This window comes from Sciurus vulgaris, assembly GCF_902686455.1.
Source record: "Sciurus vulgaris genome assembly, chromosome: 1".
NCBI lineage: Eukaryota > Metazoa > Chordata > Mammalia > Rodentia > Sciuridae > Sciurus > Sciurus vulgaris.
In genome coordinates this window covers 82,638,873-82,657,548 of record NC_136461.1, presented here as the reverse complement: position 1 = coordinate 82,657,548, position 18,676 = coordinate 82,638,873, and the positions used below count along the sequence as shown (strand labels likewise).

Genomic DNA, 18,676 nt, shown 5'->3' with positions numbered 1-18,676 from the left:
TCTCTTCTTCATCTGGAGTGGTGAAGGACAGCAAGCACCTCTGACGTTAAGCTATCCTCAGTAACTGTCCTGCAGTTCAGTCACTGTTAGCTGAAAATAGATATTCTTATTCATCCTGTTTCAGTTGTTTCCTAGCTTTAAAAAAGTCTTTCTTTAATGTTTTAAGTGCTGTTTGCAATATAAAACTGAATCCTAAATTTTTAAAACTTCCATAGTTAATACTCTGCTGAATGTTTAAAGTCTGACATTTAATCTCCATGAACTAGAACGCTCTGATTTCACTGTTTTCAGCTAGTAAATGTCACTCTAAACATTGTTGCTTTCACTCACACTTAAGCGCTTTCATCTGCAGTGGGTGCAGTGTGTCAGAGAATTCTTTGTGTGCCACTTTAGTGAGGGGGGGAAAAAAACCTAAGCCCAGCCTTTGTGCAGGGCAGAAAAACTGCTTGGAAGGCAAAGATGATCCTGTTTTTATGTGGTGTTTGTGAACACAAAATTCTGAGTTCTACCAGATACTCTTAAAAAAGCAACTATATGAGCTCAGTTAGAGCTGAGGTCCTGCTGAGCTCCTACATGATCGCCAGCCAAACAGCTTCTCCCTCTTTTGTAACTGGGGTTGGGGAAAGAGTAATAGATACAGCCATTACTTTAATTTCACTTTTGCCTGCAGGAAGAATCTTGTCTTCTGGCTCCCCAAACTGTATTCATCCAGGGTGTTTATTTCTGAATTTCTGAACATTACTGGCACACAGGCTGGCTCTCGCTTTTCATCATTTTGTGTGAAATAGAAAATAGTTTGTGACTATTTTCATAGCAAGTAACTTACTCCTGTTCTTTTTACCTTTCTCTCCTTTAAGTTCTTTGTTCAGACATATTTTTTCTCTTCAACCTCCTGGAATTTTTCTGTTTGTTCATCCTTCACCCACCCTCTCCCTACCCCACAACCCTGAAAGTTCCTTTTGGTTCCTCAGCAACCTTTCCTTGGTCCTCAGTCCCTTGTCCCACTCCTTTTATGCTCACACAGCTTCTTGCTGGGCTGCCTGCCTTTCTCCTCCCCATTTGTTGCAAGCTGCTGTGGGGCCTCTTCCACCACTTCTCCACATCTAATTCCCTCCTCAGGGACCTAGAAGGCTCAGTCAGTATTGGTTCATGATATAGCTGACAAAAAGACATGCTAAACTTATCCCTCATCACTGTTGTAGATAAACAGATTATCAGCAAAGTTCTTAGGCATACATGTGTTTTTAACATAGTTAATACCAACATCAATCATTGTCTCCAATTTCCTGGCAGCCATGTTGAAGCATGAATTGAATCCTAGAAATAGAACATCATACACAAGCACTGAAATGGAATTTTAGAAAGCCATGGACTTTTCTGTTACATACACATGGATCCAAGTCCCTACTCTGTTACTTATTAACTATGTGGCCTTGGACAAATTAATTCATTCATTTAACAAATGTTTATTGAATGTCTGTCTATATTTGTGCATTCTGTTTGACTTTTAGGGAGCTTATTAACCCTCTGTCTTCCCCTCTTGTATTCACAACAAATGCAGAAATAAGATATACAAATCAAATTTTTAGCTTTATCAACTGATAAAAGCCAGATTGGAGGACACAGCTTATGTGTACAGACATCATGGACTTACTAATACTTCTTTCCTTAATTAGACTGCAGTTGTGCCCCTGTTCTCTCTGTTCAGTATTCCAGTCAGGATGTAAACAATGGATGCATGTTGAAAACAGGCTGAATTTAAAAAAAAAGAAAAAAGTGGAAAAAACTCATTGGGACTGCCTGAGCTGAGCAATCTCAACCCATTTTCCTAAACTCACTAATCAGACAAGTTGTGCTTTTCCCCTAAAGAAAGATGGAGTGAGAAGTCTAAAAATAGACTCTACTCTCACTTCCTAGGACCTGGAGAGTCTTTTTCTTTCAGGGAAACAGGAACTCTTAAGTGTAATCACTATAAAAAGCAGAATAAATATTACCAGTCTACTCCCTCACCTGTAAAATATGGATAATCATATTGTGGCTACAAAGAAATGAAACACTATTTATAAAAAAAAATGAGTATTCTCCTATTCAATATAGTTCTTGAAACTCTAGCCAGAGCTATCAGGCAAGAAATGGAAATTAAAGGGATACAAATAGGAAAAGAAGAACTCAAACTATTTCTGTTTGCTGATGACATGATCCTATACTTAGAAAACTAAAAAAAAAAAAAAAAAAAAAGAAAAAAAGAAAACTCCACAGAAGACATCTAGATCTGATAAGCATATCCAGCAAAGTTGTAGGATACAAGATTAATATACGAAAATCAATAGCTTTCCTATACTTCAATAATTACTCTGCTGAGAAGGAAATCAAGAAAACTAGTCTGTTCACAATAGCTTATAAAAATAAAGTACTTGGGAATAAATCTGTTAAAAGACCTCTGAAATGAAAATTATAGAACATTGAAGAAAGAAATTTAAGAACTTAGAAGATAGAAAAACCTCCCATATTCATTAATTGGAAGAATTAATATTGTCAAAATGGCCATATTTCCAAAGGCAGAAATTTAGTGCAGTTCCCATCAAAATATCAGTGATAATCTTCACAGAACTAGAAAAAAAAAAGGTCATAAAATTCATTTGGAAGAATAAAAGATCCAGAATAATTAGAGCAATCCTGAGCAATAAGAGTGATGCTAGAGGCATCTCAGTACCCAATCTCAAATTAGACTACAGAGCTATAGTAACAAAAACAACATGACATTAGCATAAAAAAAGATATGAAGATCACTGGAATAGAATGGAAGACACAAAGACAAATCCACAGATACAGTTATCTGATCCTCAACAAAGGTACCAACAACATATGTTGAAGAAAAGATAGTCTTTTTAACAAATGGTGCTGGGAAAACTAGAATGAAACTAGACCCCTGTTACCATGCACAAAAATGACTCAAAATGGATCAAAGACTAGGAATTGGACCAGAAACGCTGAAACTGCTAGAGAAAGATATAGGGGCAATACGCCAACATATTGGTGGAGGCACTAACTTCCTCATTAAGACTCCTAAAGCTCAAGAAATCAAATTAATAATCAGTAAGTGAGATGATATTTTAAAAACTTCTGCACAGCAAAGGAAGCAAGAATGAAGAGAGAGTCCTACAGAATGGGGAAAAATCTGCCAGCTACTCTTCCAACAGGGGATTAATATTCAGAACATATAAAGCACTCAACACCGAAAAAACCTAACAACCCAATCAATAAATGAGCAAAATATCTAAATAAACACTTATCAAAAGAAGAAATACAACTAGCCAACAAATATACAAAAAAAAAGTTTTCAACATCCGTATCTATCAGGAAATGCAATTCAAAACTACATTAAGATTTCACCTAATTCCAGGTAGGATGACAATCATCAAGAATACAAATAAAATTAGTGCTAGCAAGAATGGAGGGGGTGGTACACTTCTGCATTATTGGTGGGAATGCATATTAGCACAACCCCTTTGGAAAGCAATATGGAGATTCCTCAAAAGACCAGGAATGGATCCACCATTCACAGCTATGTCACTCCTTATTATGTATCCAAAAGAACTAAAATCAGCATCCTATAGTGATAGATGCATACCAATGATTATAGTGACGTAGTTCACAACAGCTAAGTTATGGAACCAGCCTAGTTGTCAACAGATAAATAGATAAAGAAATGTGACATATATACACAATGGTGTTTTACTCAGCCCTAAAGAAGAATAAAATTATGTTATTTGTGGATAAATGGATTCAATTGGAGAACATCATGCTAAATGTAATGAGCCAGACTCAGAACATCAGGGGTGGAACGTTTTTGTTTATGTGCAGAAACTAGAGTGAAAGAAAAATAAGACGTGGGGTGGGAAGGGTCTCCCAGAAATAAAAGGAAGACCAATAGAGTAGTGGAAGGGGGTTGTGGGGGAGGGAGTGGGGGAAGTACTGGGAAGTGAAATCTACCACATTATTCTATCTATGTGTATTCATAAATATATCATGGTTAATTATATACATATATAATTATAATGCACTGATTAAAATAGCAATAATAGAAGGGAGATTAGTAGAGAAAGCAGATAGGGAGGGAAGGAAAGGGGAAGGGAAATGAGACTGATCAAATTATGTTGTATGCATGTACAAATATGACATAATGAATCCCACTATTGTATATAATTATAATGTATCAGGTTTTTGAAAATGAGTATATTAACTGCTGTTCTTTGATCAGGATCAGGCTAAATGAGAATTGACCATTCAATCAGCCTGTTACATCTTTTTGACCTCTCTTCTCTTTCTGAACCCCCAGTGGGCTCAGTTTTCCCTCTCCTCACTCCAGTTGTGTTTTGTTTGGAATGTGAGAATACTAGACCTAAAGCTTTTGATTTCCAGTTAGCGTGGATTGAATTCATTCATATTGGCCAAATCGTTGCTAATCCTGGCTTATGTGTTTCAGAACTCATTAATTTGGACAAAGAAAGCATTTTAAACAATTTAGTCTGCTTTGGAACTACAAAACTGGTTATACCTGAATGGTCACCAGAAATACATGCTACAAACATGAGAATTTATTTCTTGGTTCCTCACATTTATTGTTCTATTAATTGAAACAATACTTATGAGTTTCAATCACATAGAAAATAATTCAGGCGAGCCTGAAACCACAGTACTGATGAACAACAGTATTTCCTAAAACTCACTCAACAGTGAACCTTTTAATGCAGATTATTTAGGCCATATTTTGAAGAGAGCAAGGATCCACAGAAAATAAATGATGTACCACTTTTTTATTTTTTAAAATAAATAACAAATAAAAAAGAAAAAGTCATATAAAAAGTGAATTGAGAGGGGCTGGGGAGATAGCTCAGTTGGTAGAGTGCTTGTCTTGCAAGCACAAGGCCCTGGGTTCGATCCCCAGCACCGCAAAAAAAAAAAAAAAAAAAAAAAAAAAGTGGATTGAGAAACTTCCAGGTTAAAGGATACTAAAGACACATAACAACTAAATGCAATATGTGATTCTAGACTAGATTCTGTAATGGAGATTTAAAATAAAAATAAAGCCAGAAGATACTACTGGATAAATTGACAAAAGTGGAACATTGATGAGAAATTAGTTAAAAACTTGGTGCCAATGTTAAATTTAATAATAATTTAATAATTTACCATTGATAATTGAGTATTTAAGTGAATTCTCTCAATATACAATAAAATATTCAAGGAAAAAGTACATGATATATGACATGTCTCAAATATTCAGGAATGACTATTTTTTGTTTGTTTATGTGTGTGGAGAGAGGAGATTGCAAATAGATCAAAATGTTAAAATAGATAAATCTGGACAAAGACTATAGTATGGTTTTCCCATCTGTGCAACTTTTCTGCAAGTTCAATTACTTTCAGGTAAATACATTTTTAAATGGAAAAAGAAAAAAATAAAATAAATAATGACATGACCAGATACGCATTTTAGGAAAAAGTCATGTAGCAGCACTGTGGAGAGTGAAACAGAGGAGAGGATGAGGCCGGGAAAGCTGGTAGGAGGTTCGAATGAGCCAGGTGAGAGGGGAGATGGTTCCATACCAGGTAGGGGCAGTGGAGGTCAAGAGTAGGGCCATTTTGGGGCTGGGGAGATAGCTCAGTCAGTAGAGTGCTTGCCTTACAAGCAGAAGGCCCTGGGTTCGATCCCCAGCACCCAAAAAAAAAAAAAAGAGTAGGGCCATTTTGAAGAGGTTTTCAGAATAAAATGGGTCGAGTCTAGGTGAGAAGGGAAAAGAGAAATCAGATAGGAGGCCCATAAAGTTAAATAATAAGATTTCCAGGGCTGGGGAGATGGCTCAGTTGGTAAAGTGCTTGCTTTGCAAGCACAGGGCCCTGGGTTCGATCCCCAGCACCGCAAAAGAAAAAAAAAAAAATGATTTCCAATGACCGTGCTGCCAGAGGTCCTTCCCTGGCAGGATTAGAGGGTTACCATAGAGAATCCAGCCTGGGAATGACATTTGGAGTCAAAGGACAGATAGAGGGGCTGGGTTTGTAGCTTGGTGGTAGAACACTTTCCTAGCATGAGTGAGGCCCTGGGTTCAGTTCTCAGCACCACATATAAATAAATAAGTTAAATAGAGGTTCATTAACAACTAAAAATATATTTAAAGGAAAAAAAAAAGGAAAGATGGACTTGAGCAGTATGAGAAGCTGGACCTGTTCCCCACAGGAAATCCCCTGGCAGGGTGAAGTTCCTGGTATGGTGTAACCCAGAGTTTTGTCTTTCACTGAAAGAGAGGGAAAAAAAGAGGAGACGGAAGAAGTAAACTAATGTGTTGGGGACACTTGGGGGCCACGTGTTTTCAAGAATATCAGCATGTTGTATAGACTCTCCTGTCTCACACATAATTATATATAACCATTCAAATAAAGCACGTGATATTTTGTCTCCCCTACAGAGAAAAAAATCTAACAAAATACATACTTAATTAGATGCTTATATTTTGGACTGTGTCTTTATTTTCTTTTGAGTTTTTAAAATTGCATCCTTCTTTTGCCTTAAATTACCTGGGACAGAGGGAATTTGATCCCTGGAATGACTTCTGTCTTTGTAGGCTGTTTTCATAGGATGTTATAAGAACTTTTGGATTTTTAAATCAGGGCTCTAAAAACAATGAACAAGAAAGGTGGGTGAATACTCTTTTTTGCAGGGTGGAAGGGAAAAAAAAATGGGACAGATTTTTATGGCCTTAGAATACCTATGCTATTCTTTTTTCACCCTTTTCTGTCTATATATTATCCAAAAGTTACATTTATTGGACTTAGCACTCTGTGCCCCTCATAGCAGAGCATTATTGGGCACATCAGTAGTTAGCATACACTTTTTTTAAGTTTTTGTAAATAATTACATGAAATATGGAAAACCTGTTTTTTCTATTTGTTTAAAGACTGAAGCATCTCACTTTATTTCATAGTTTTTAGAGACTTTCAGAATTGAAGAATGTGTATGTAACTAATGGCATATTATAAAAGCTTTTGTTTATATTTGTATAAAACCAGGTGTTTTCTGAGGTATTGTGATATTAAAACTACCCAGTACTGCTAGTCATTTAACAGTGAAGGAACAATTTCAGCAGATTTCCCCTGAAACATTTTTGGAACCTGTTTTTGTGTTAAGCACATGATAAGGGCTGAATGTACTACCACATCTCTAGATTGTAAACCTCCTGGTGACTTAACTCATCTTCCCAGGCCCTAGTGCCAAGAATAATGCTAAGTACCACTGTAATACCTTACACATACTAACTTATGAAGCAACTCTGTGAGTTAGTTACCTGCAATTTTTATCCCTTTTATACAAATAAGAAAACTGGGGCATAAGAAAGAATATTGACTTGCCCAAAGTTTGATGACTAGGCAGCAGAGACTAGATTTAAAGACAGATAGTCTAAGGCTACATAACATAGTCTAATAGTTATACTGTGCTGTCCTGCTTAGGATATAACGATTGATTTATGAACAAATTTCATAATAAAGACATAGAAATGAGACAACCCAGAGTAATGAGCTGATGGTAGTTTTTAGAATTACAACTTGAATTTTAACAAACTTGCCTATCGTTAACATTTAAGTTAGTGTCTATCAAACATGTGAGTGCCTTGCTTCTGTTCCCTTTCATGCCTTCCCACTGTCAACATTTCCCCCAACCAAAAGGGGCCTAGTTTTGTTTTCATACACAACTCTCAATTTCAAAGACTCACACCACAGTGGTCTGGTAGAGAATGCTGAATGGGGTTGGATGGCCATGGAGGCAGGAGTCATGAGCAACAATGGACTGTGTGGCATTGAAGCCTGCATGACACTTACTCTCCCTGGAAACGCTGTCAGACTCAGGAAGCATGATTTAACTCTGGTTCAGACAACAACATTTTACACCCTAGAATGGGCTGTCCAAATTCTTCAACAAAATTTTATTTTAAATCTTGCCCTGAAAAGTCCTACCAGTAAATAATTTGGTGTACATCATTTGATTTTGGCTGAACCACACAAAATAGGGGCTTATTCTCTATCCCCACCTCTTTTTTCCTTAAAAGAGGTTCTCAAACGAGAACCTGAGAACCTGCTGCCCCAACAGAAGATGCTTGGACTGTGGCCCAGCAGTACCCTCAGGAGGATTTGCACGAGGAGGGAAGACTGCAATTTAATCATAAGAGCCACTGTCAGTCTTGAAAGAACATCAGCTCTACATAAGCCACAAAGATTCCATTCCCCATTCAACTCTCAGACCCATCTGTAGGTATTTGTCGTGAGGCAACCCTGAGGTAGAGAAACTAAGAATAACAGTAGCAAAGATACGTTTGGCACTGGCTGTGATCCAAGTACTTTGCTGACTTTGCCTCACTCCATGGGTGAGTACCATTCAAATACTCATTTTACAGATGAGGAAAATAACTAGCCAATGTTATTGGACTGGATGAAACCAGGCGTCCATCCCAGGCTTTCTGGCTCGGCGTCCATGTTCTCCCCACTGTCTTTTCCCGGGACTATCATATCTTAGATATTCCATCTTGAATGCAATTAGGCAGAAACTGTTGTTTCAAGAGATAGGAGATTAAGTAATGGAACTTGAAAACCTGGACGTTTAGTATTCTCACCACAGTGACTGAGAATCTTTTCCTTAATGAAATTTGGGGTTTTTTTCAGACAAGATATTTCCTGAATTACTTACTGCATTAAAACCTGTTTCACCTGTTTTAAAACTACCCTGGCAGAGGCTTCATTCCGGTGCTGCTGATAGACTGAGCCCTGCCAATGAGGCCCTACTTTCCTAGCCATTGCCTCCCCAAAATCCCAGGTAGTATGTGATACCAAGCATGAGCAGCATGACATTCCCTACTTACTCTTTTAGCAGGGATGAGACACCTTGGTAGCTAAGGTGACTTAAAGTGGTAGGGATAGGGTACCTTGTCTCCTGCCACCTCCATGTTTATGTCTTTCTCTCCTCTACCCCTCATGTGCCTTCCCTGTATTATGCCCATATTCTGTGAATCCCAACTACTCCTCTTTGTTGTTCTTTTGCTTTGTTTTGTTTTTTGAATGTAAAAGAATAGGATTTATTCAAGTGGGAAGAAAAGAGAGTTAATTCTTGCAGGATGAGAGAGGACCAATAATAGGTTATCCAACTGCTCTTTTTAAAAAATCATTAGCAGACAATTAAGGAGCTGATAGCCCTAAAGATAGGAATTCTCCCAGGAATATTTTTTTTCTAAGAGAGAACTGGACGTCTTAACAGAGGGAGAGGTGCTCTGGCTGAGCTTCCCAATATTGGGCAGTTCTCTCTGCTACTAGGAACCTTGGACTCACTGAATGAAAAACCCCTCAAGAATTGTTCAGATGGACTGCTTGTCCCCCAAAATGGTTTTGATCAGGTCAAGGGAATGGCCTTTGATGCTCATGAGTTGTACCTTTATTCCTCCCTATTGCTTTTCTTCTTAGCATACACAGACTCCTTTTGTAGGAATGAAAGCAGACAGGAATGTCATGCCTATAGATTGCTGGCCACTTCCTATAGTAGAGAACAGAAGTGTTCAAGTGCTACTATGTATCAGAAGCATCTGGGAACTTGTTGAAATGCATATTTCTAGGCTCTAGGCCCAGGGATTCTGGTTTAGAACGATATTTTTGATAAACACTCCTGAATGAATGTGATGTGAAATCCTGAGAAACATTAGTATAGAGTTGTTTCTCTATTTGGTGGTTTCAGTGGTACCCTCTCTGAGTAGAACTGGGATGAACTCATTGTGTCCCTCAGTTCCTACCAGTGCTGCTGTCTTTCGAGACCACAGTAGTAGGAGAGTCACCAGTGCAGCCAAGCATACTTAACATATATCAGCTAAACTTAATAAGAACCTTGAAACTCCTAATTTTGACAAGCAGTATTATTCTACTTCTGAAAGTTACTAATTGTGGGAGTGCACCATTGCTAGGAGTTTGGAAAATATGTGGGTGGACAATTAAAGGAAAACAACCTTTGAAAGCTTGAGTGCACAGAGTAAAGCACATGTTCTTTGGAGGACCTTAGCAGCTTATTCAAGATGTGGAATGCAAAATTGGCTCCAAAGTACATGTTCTTTAACCATACCAAGAACACAGCTAATTAATGCATCTGTTTGTCAAATTCTGTCTTCTTGCCTCTATTTCATTGGCTTTAAGTATATGTATATATCTGTCTTTTTCTCTACCTGTATATCTATATTTCTATCTTTAAGTACATATGTGTATCTGCCTTTTTCTCTACATTTCTCTCTCTCTCTCTCTCTCTCTCTCTCTCTCTCTCTCTCTCTTCTGCAACCACTGTCTCATAAGTGTCCTTATAAATCTGATTCATGATTAAGAAATCAGATAATCCTCTATAAAAATTCTTAAACCTTTTTAGAGTCAAAAATAGTCTGTACATAAAATGTTTAAGGAAAGTTGCAGACCAGTTTTTTGTTCAATAAGATAGAAATATAACATGTATAAAAAGTAAGAAAGGGATTGGAGGGAGGGAAGTAGGGAGGGAAAGAGGAAATACTGAGAATTGAAATGGAGCAAACTGTTATATGCATTTTTTAATATGTCAAAATGAACTCTACTATTATATATAACTATAATGTACTAATAAATATTTTTTTAAAGATTGAAGAAAGATCACAGGGAAAATATCACTTTCCTACTTAAGAAAGTTCCTTGACAGAAGTCAGTTATATAATTACTTTGAATTTAAAGCAATTCTTCCTGTTAGAAAGGGTATTCCCTTTTTTTTTTTTTTTCAATTTAACTATTTCACTATTTTTGGAAAAACTTTCGTAGTCTAATACTACAAGATAATGTGCCACTGATTTCTCTATTAAAACTATAAAATGTTAACAGCAATTGCCATAACATAAACTTCAATTAAATTTTCTGTGTCATTATCTACCCTGGAGCCTCTTTGCCTTAAGCCTACATCCACTAATACAGGATCTGGTTGGTAGGGCCCAAAATGGGCCAGTGTGATAGAGAGGAGAAGCCTCAAAGAAGCTTGGGTTTAAGTATCAGCTGAGTCATTAATCATCCATGTGATCTTGCATAGGTTACTTAATTTTTTTATGCCTTCGTCTCTGTGTCTAAAAACTGATTTAGCAACATCTATCTCACAAGACTATTGTAGGGTTTAAATGAGGTATGGTAGTGCCTTTCCACCCACCCATCTGAGGTTTCACTTTCTGCAATTTCAGTTACCTATGGTCAACTGCATCTGAAAATACTAAATGAAAATTCTAGAAATAATCTGTAAATTTTAAATTGTGTGCTGTTATGAGTAATGATTAAATCCTGCATTGTCCCCTTCTGTCCTGCCCAGTACATGAATCATCCTTTCGTCCCATCGTATCCATGCTGTATACATGTCTCCTCGATAATGACTTAGTAGCCCTCTTTGTTATCACATTTACTGTTTCAGATTCATAGTTCTTGTGTTAAAACAACCCTTATTTTTTAAATTATGGCCCCAAATCTCAAGAGTAGCATGCTAATATTTTGAATATGCTGAAGAGAAACCATAAAGTGTTTCCTTTGAGTGAAAAGGTAAAAGTTCTAATTTAATAAAAAAACCAAAAATACTTGTGTTCGGGGGTTGCTAAGACCTGCTATATTGCTATAATTGTTGTATTTTATTATTAATTGTTGGTAATCTCTTACTGTGCCTAATTTATAAATTAAACTTTGTTATATGTTTTATATATATATAGGAAAAGCATAGCATATGTAGAGATCATTACTATCTGTGGTTTCAAGCATCCACTGGATATCTTGGAACACATGCCCATAGATACAGAGAAACTACTGTAATTATGTAAAATGCCTCACTTTAGGGCTCTGTGCCTAGCAAGTAGTGGGTGCCCAGTAAATGTCAATCTCTTTCCTTCATCTTCAGGCTAAAGGGAGGGGATTGAACTAAATGATTCTCTGAGACTGCATCTAGCTCTAGGTCTCTGCTTCTGAGAGCTGTGCTTAATACAGGGTGTGGAGAAAACAAAAGGAAAAAATGCTGGATTTGTAGGTTCAAAGATCTTGGTGAAAACATTTTAGTGGCTTGAAAATACAATGGAAACAAACAAAAAAAGACCAAGAGGGCAGGAAATAGTAACTTTGACCATTTGGTTCAGAGAACAGGAAAACTAAAAGATTGAGTTTCCTCAACTGAAAGTAGAAGGTTGGGAAAACAATGGTTTGCCTGACAGTGGTCTTTAGCGATAATGCTAAGCAGGCATGGTCTAATTTTATTTTTTGAACCCAGGGGTACTTTACCACTGAGCTCTCACTAAATTGTTGAGGCTCGTCTCAAACTTGTGATACTCCCACCTCAGTCTCTGGAGTTACTGTGCTGACCCTTCTGACAAAAAGCTTTTTTTAAAAGTTTTTATTTTATTTGTGTATTTATTTTTTATGATAGAACTTCAGGGTAAGGAAGTGAACTACCAACTTAGTATGGGCGCTGTTTTCCCATGTAAGGGTAAAATAGCTAGTTTGAAATGAACAAGATCAGGCTTGTTCATCATGTTATGACTGTAGACTTTGAAGGCTATTTGGTTACAGGCTGAGAAGTACACTACAAAGGCACCACAGATAAGGAACTGAGAAAGCTCCTAAATCCTTCAGTCATCCACCATCTGTGGAAATTCAGAAAATATTGTTCTTGGAAATCAAGTGCCTTTTATCATTTTTCATAAAAGTATCACTTGGAGTGGATCAAGCAATGAAAAAATATGGCTGGAAGATACAGAGACCAAAATGGATGGTTGTATTACTCTTATCCAGTATCCTTAAGTTTTATTCTGTACAGCTTTCAGCCTCACCTTCCCATGTTTTCTCTTGGGTCATCTTCAACTACATGATCTCTGACCTATAACCAACTCAGGATCCTAAAAGTCTTGGCCCAGATTCTGTATGGGTGGGGGTATCTACTGGATGAGGAGTTTAGTTCAGACTATTCAAGTTAAATATGTCTTTTCATACATGCAAATGTTTCAGCCAATGGGACTGGACCTGTGGTGACCCAAATCTGCAGAACAGAAATCCTGTTATAAGTGTTCTTAATCCTTGATCTGTCTTCATCTACACCCCAACTTCATGTTTGTAAATATGTAGCCCGCGTCCTCTTTCTGTTTTCTAGACTCATAACTTACATTATCTTTAGTACATCTCTTGGACTTCTGCTCTGGAAGAAGTTGATTTATTGATGATAATTCATCCAGTAGATATATATTGAATACCTACTGGTTAGTGTCACAGATGGTCAGAGGCCAGTCAGAGGTAGATAAAGGACTGTCAGTATGCCTTTTATTGCCAGTGACAGAAATCCTGATTCAGAATGGCTTAAGCAAAAATGGAACATATTCCCTCACATACCTGGCAAGTCTAGGAAGAGATCTGGTTCCTTCAGGCACAGCTGGGTTCATGGATCTTAAATACTGCTTTTGGGACATGACCTGTCTTCATCTTCCTGCTCTGCTTTGTAATGGCTTCATTTTCAAGCTCTCTACATGGTGGTGAGCAAGATGTTAACGGTTCCAGGTCCACATCCTCCTGAGTTCCAGAACAGAGAAAAAAAAAAAAAAAAAGAAAGAAAGAAAAGGTGCTGCTCTCAGCAGCCACAACAAATGGTCCACTAAGCGTATGAGTTTCAGACTGCATTATGTACTCTTCCCTGAACCGGTGACTTTTGACGCTGTGATTGGTCAGATAGGAGTCATATGTCCTTTTCTTATAGCCAGATGTGGAGTCAACTCTATTCAAACACTTAAATTGAAAGCAAGGGGTATAGTGGTTCTTCTGAGAAAAAAGGTGAACAGATGTGGGATGACTGAAGAAATAAATAAAAACTGAGTTAACAGACAACATGGCAGCTAACCACATAAGTGTTTATGTTAAGTATTTATGGTAGAGTTTCAAATTGTCTGTCAAAGGGGGATGGTGTTTGACTCCACACAGGACAGGCAAAGAAAGATTCACCCTTTCCTCACCCACTTGCTGTTTTCTATCCTTCCCTTTTCTTTTTAGCCTATTTTGTTCCAGTTGCAGAGTATAGATTGTTCTAGAAATGGACCCTACCTATAAATAGCTTACAGTGTAATGAGGAAGAGAGATGACCAGGGCACTGTTTCTGCATTCATTAAAAATTTTTATCTTCAGAAATGGAAATATGAAGAAAATTTGTTTTGTTTTTAATAAAATTAAAGAGACAGCTCTAACGTTTATGTTGTTTAACATCATCTTTAGCCAGGCTGCCTCAATGAACTTTTTTGTTCCAATACCTGGGCTAAGTCTCTCTGCTTTGAATAACAAAAACTCTACAACCCACATTAAAAAAAAAAAAATGCCTTCTGCAACTCAGAGTTAAAACTTGTGCTTAATTAAAAGTGGTTTTCCTTAAGATTAGTTGGCTTTTTTAAGATTAGTTGGCTTCTTTAAGATTAGTTGGCAGTGCTGGGGATCATGAAGTACATGCTAGATAAGTGTTCTACTACTGAACTACATACCCATTCTCCCTCCCCTTTTTTTTCAATTCTTGATTTATGATCCTATGGTTTTATCATCGTAACTGGGACTTTTATAGTAAAGTACCTCATTGTATGGAGACATGCAACTGATATAACCAAAAAATGTACTTTCAGTTTCTACTTTAACCTTAATAGTTTCTACTTCTGATCTGTCCCAGGTTGTTAGTGTGTCTCCCACCAATACCCAATCATATGCCATGATCTCTTTCAGGGTATATATAGCTTGTATATAGAGGGCCAACCAGATGTTGAAATAAATACATATGGATATATACATTTTAAAAAGCAATAAATATGAAAATATTTTTGTGACATTCAAGGTTCAACAAGCAGTCCTTATATTCTTTTTTAACTGTAGTTTTTAATTTGTTCTGTACTATTAAAAAGAAGATTAAGAAAAGCAACACAAATAATCCAAGGATTAGTAAATACATTAATCCTGCAGTTGTCAACCAGAGACATTTGGCAGTGCTTGAAGTTATTCTTGATTGTCTGGACCACTGGAATCTTGTGGACAGGGGCCAGGGATGCTACTAAGCATCCTGTGATACACAGGGCAGGCTCCACAACTAAAAACAAACAAACCACCTACACAGTCCAGAATGTCAGCATTTTTAGAATTCTAAGCCTTAAAAGAATTTAGAGCAAGTTTGGAATTGAGACATAAGACAAAAGTAGATGCAAATTAATTTTAGAATCATAGAATCCTGAAACTGGGAAAGTTATTTTAGTTTAATTCCTCCCACCCCATTTTTTACATAGTATAACTGAGTCACAAAGGAAAAAAAGTGCCCTGAAGCAATGCGACTTCTCCACCTCCTAAACATGTGATCAGGCAACTTGCCTATCTCCCTTTGCCTCACTTTCCTCATCTGCAGAAAGAGCTAATAAAACATTTTTCAATGATTGCCATGAGAAATAATTAAAATAAAATATATATAAAATGTTTTGGGACTGGGGTTGTGGCTCAGTGGTAAAGCACTCGCCTAGCTTGCGTGAAGCCCTGGGTTTGATCCTCAGTACCACATAAAAATAAAATAAAGGTATTGTGTCCGCCTACAACTAAAACAAAAAAAATTTTTAAATGTTTTTGTACAGTAACTGACCATAGTAGTTGTTTATAAATAGTGATGGTAATTGTCATTACTACTATTGCCCAAAGTCACAGAATTAGTTTGCAGTCTAACACTGTTCCACCAACTGTTCTATGACTCTGTCTTGAGAGTCTGTTAAGAAAGGTTATAGCTGGGCTTAGTGGCATCCACCCATACTCCCAGATACTCAGGAGGCTGAGGCTGAAGGATTACCAGTACAAGGCCAGCCTGACCAAGTTAGTGAGACCCTCTCAAAGAAAAAAAAATAAAGAAAAAGAAGAAGATGAAAGAAAAATCATAGGAGCAATTTAATAGAAATTAAAGATTCATCTGGAAGGCAGCATTAAGTTGCTATAATTCAAGAGAAACACTGAACAAATGTTCTGCATGAAAGAACAGGGGTTTACAGTAAGGACAGAAAGATCCCTCTTGAAACAGGCTACCCTATCTCTTCCCAAAGCTATGTGAATGGGTTCCAGGTGGTCATTCCTCCAGGAAGGTAAAGCATGGACCAGATGACCTTTATCAAACCTTTACAGTTCTGACCATGTTCACAGGGAGTCAGGATGTCTGTTTCTTTGTCCATTGGTCAGTCTGAGAGAGTCCCTAAAATGCTGGGATGGTTAAACATTATATCTGAAGACCCTTCCCATTGTAAGATTTTCTGACATCTTGATAAGTTTTGTGGACCATGGACTATAAAGATCATGTAACATTTTAGATCATGCTCAATAGGCATGTTGTAGACAACCACAAACCTCCTGTTTTATGGCTTATGAAATAAAATGCTTTGTTAGGTTTTACAAATTCAATCAACATGAGCATATAATTAAATATTATATGAATTTTTTTCCTCTGAAAATAGTAATAAATTATCTCATCCATTCTATAAAAGAGGTTTCTTCTCATTTTCCTCAAAGACATACAAATTCTTTGCAGTTGCTCTGAGTTGAATTTTTATTACCCTTGTTAGATTATTCAACTATTTTTGAACCATTGACTTTCTATAAAAAATTATCAGAATTTCAAAAGCATTAAAACTCTTGTGTATTACAAGGATACATTAAATCCTCTCAAGGGGAAATCTCATTCATGTGGTAGCCTTCTCTTGAATATCCCATGTTGGTTGAACCCCAAAATGACTTCATATCCTACAAAAATATCATATGTCATAGTCATTTAAAGATGTTCTCTCCTATTATCAAGATCAAGTTAATACAGGAAAGAAAACTGAATGAATCTGTTTTCTTTATATTTGTTTGACATTCAAGATCCACAAAGCAGAGAAGAGCAGTACTTGCCTGTCCCATGAGTACTGAGTGAGCCCACGGCACTGGACTTGAAGTTAGAGGTTAAGTTATTTGCCCCAAGTCACACAGCTGGTAAGCAGGAGCACCAAGACAGTACAGTTCCACGGGACTCCTGTGGAGTGCTCCTGTACAGCGGCTTCAACACCACACAGTTTGCTACATCCTGGTGCTTGACAAGGAAAGACTTATTAGACTAATAAATCTCCTTAAAGATCAGACTGTTCTTAATGCAGAATGCCTCATTTAAATTAGTCTTCTGTATTTTAATTTGACTTTCTCCATTTTTTTTAAGGTGTTGTGTAATGGACCAGGAACATGTATTCCTATCTGCATATCTGCCCTTCTCCTTGGAATACTAGGAGTGAAGAAAGTGATCATCGTGTATGTCGAAAGTATCTGCCGAGTAGAAACTTTATCCATGTCTGGGAAGATTCTGTTTCATCTGTCGGATCACTTCATTGTTCAGTGGCCGACTCTTAAGGAGAAGTATCCGAAGTCTGTGTACCTGGGGCGAATTGTTTGACAAATGGCAAGTTGCTTTAGAATTTTGCAGTCAGTGATAATTACCATATCGTGTTTATTGTAAAATCTTCTGAAAGTCCTAAGAATTATCCATAGTCACAAGTAAAAAATTGCAGATAACTTAGCGAAGAAACTGAGGCTTCTCTTATGACAGATATTAATAAGCAGTACCCATCAAAAGTTTACTCTGTATGTCAAATTACTTTTTTAGGTTAAAATATGTAGCACTGCCTGCAAGCTTTCTTTTGACTCGTATAGAGCTATTTTTTCCTTAATCTAAATATAGTTTTCATGATTAGTAGCATTTCCTGTTCTATAGCTTTAAAAAAAAAAAAGGTATTCTGTATTATAAAAAGAAAAGAAAAAGATATTCTTTTTTTTTTTTTTCCAGAAACAACAGACTTTATTTCCTGTATGGAAGCAGTGATGTCCCCAGTGAGTTCTTTCAGCATAAAGGAAACAGTTATATTAAATTGGCTTCATGACAGTTTGCACTCCACAGGCTTCCAGAACCTTGAGCATAAACGAGTATCTCTTTTCATTCTTCAGTCTTATTTTATGAGTAGTTGGCCTCAATCCACAATATCTTCTTAAATCTTTTTTAATTGTTAAAATATACTAAAAGGTAACCATTGTTGTACTAATAAAAACATGATTCTACTTATCAGAAATCTAAACTCAAAACATTGTTTGAAATGTTTTAGTAAATTCACAATGTCATGACTGTAGCTGTCTCTGGCATTTTGACTGTACTTAGACCTGCTACAGTCTGTATTTACTATACATTAATATTGTGTGTGCTGTATGCCAGATATTCTTCTAAGCACTTTTCAAATGTTGTCTTACTTAAAACTAATAAGAACTTGATGAGGTAGGGAATATTATTATCCCCATTTTACAGATGACTTCTCCAGGGTCACATTCCTAATAAGTTGCAAAATCAGGATTTAAGCCCAGGTAGAGAGTAGTTTGAGAGTGGGGCCAGTTTCATGGGTATGTGGTCTGTGAGGTCACATGGGGTCTCACACTCTGGAGGGGCCCCACACTTGGTTTAATACTCTGTTGTCCACTCTCTGAGATTTCTTAGAAATTTGTATTCAGTCAATTAGTTTATTGTTGTTTTGCAGTGTTGCGATGGAACCCAGAGACCTTCTGCATG

General features: G+C 36.9%; 1 protein-coding gene across 1 annotated transcript in view; it reads left to right on the top strand.

Moving 5' to 3' along the window:
* Positions 1-18,181, top strand: part of ALG14 (ALG14 UDP-N-acetylglucosaminyltransferase subunit) — an 82,740-nt gene extending 64,559 nt beyond the window's left edge. The window contains exons 4-5 of the mRNA XM_079131041.1: positions 17,288-17,524; positions 17,909-18,181. Of these exons, the coding sequence (XP_078987167.1) occupies positions 17,288-17,518 (231 nt within the window). The 3' untranslated portion in view covers positions 17,519-17,524; positions 17,909-18,181. The remainder of the gene's footprint in view (positions 1-17,287; positions 17,525-17,908) is intronic.
* The last annotated feature ends 495 nt before the right edge of the window (positions 18,182-18,676 follow it).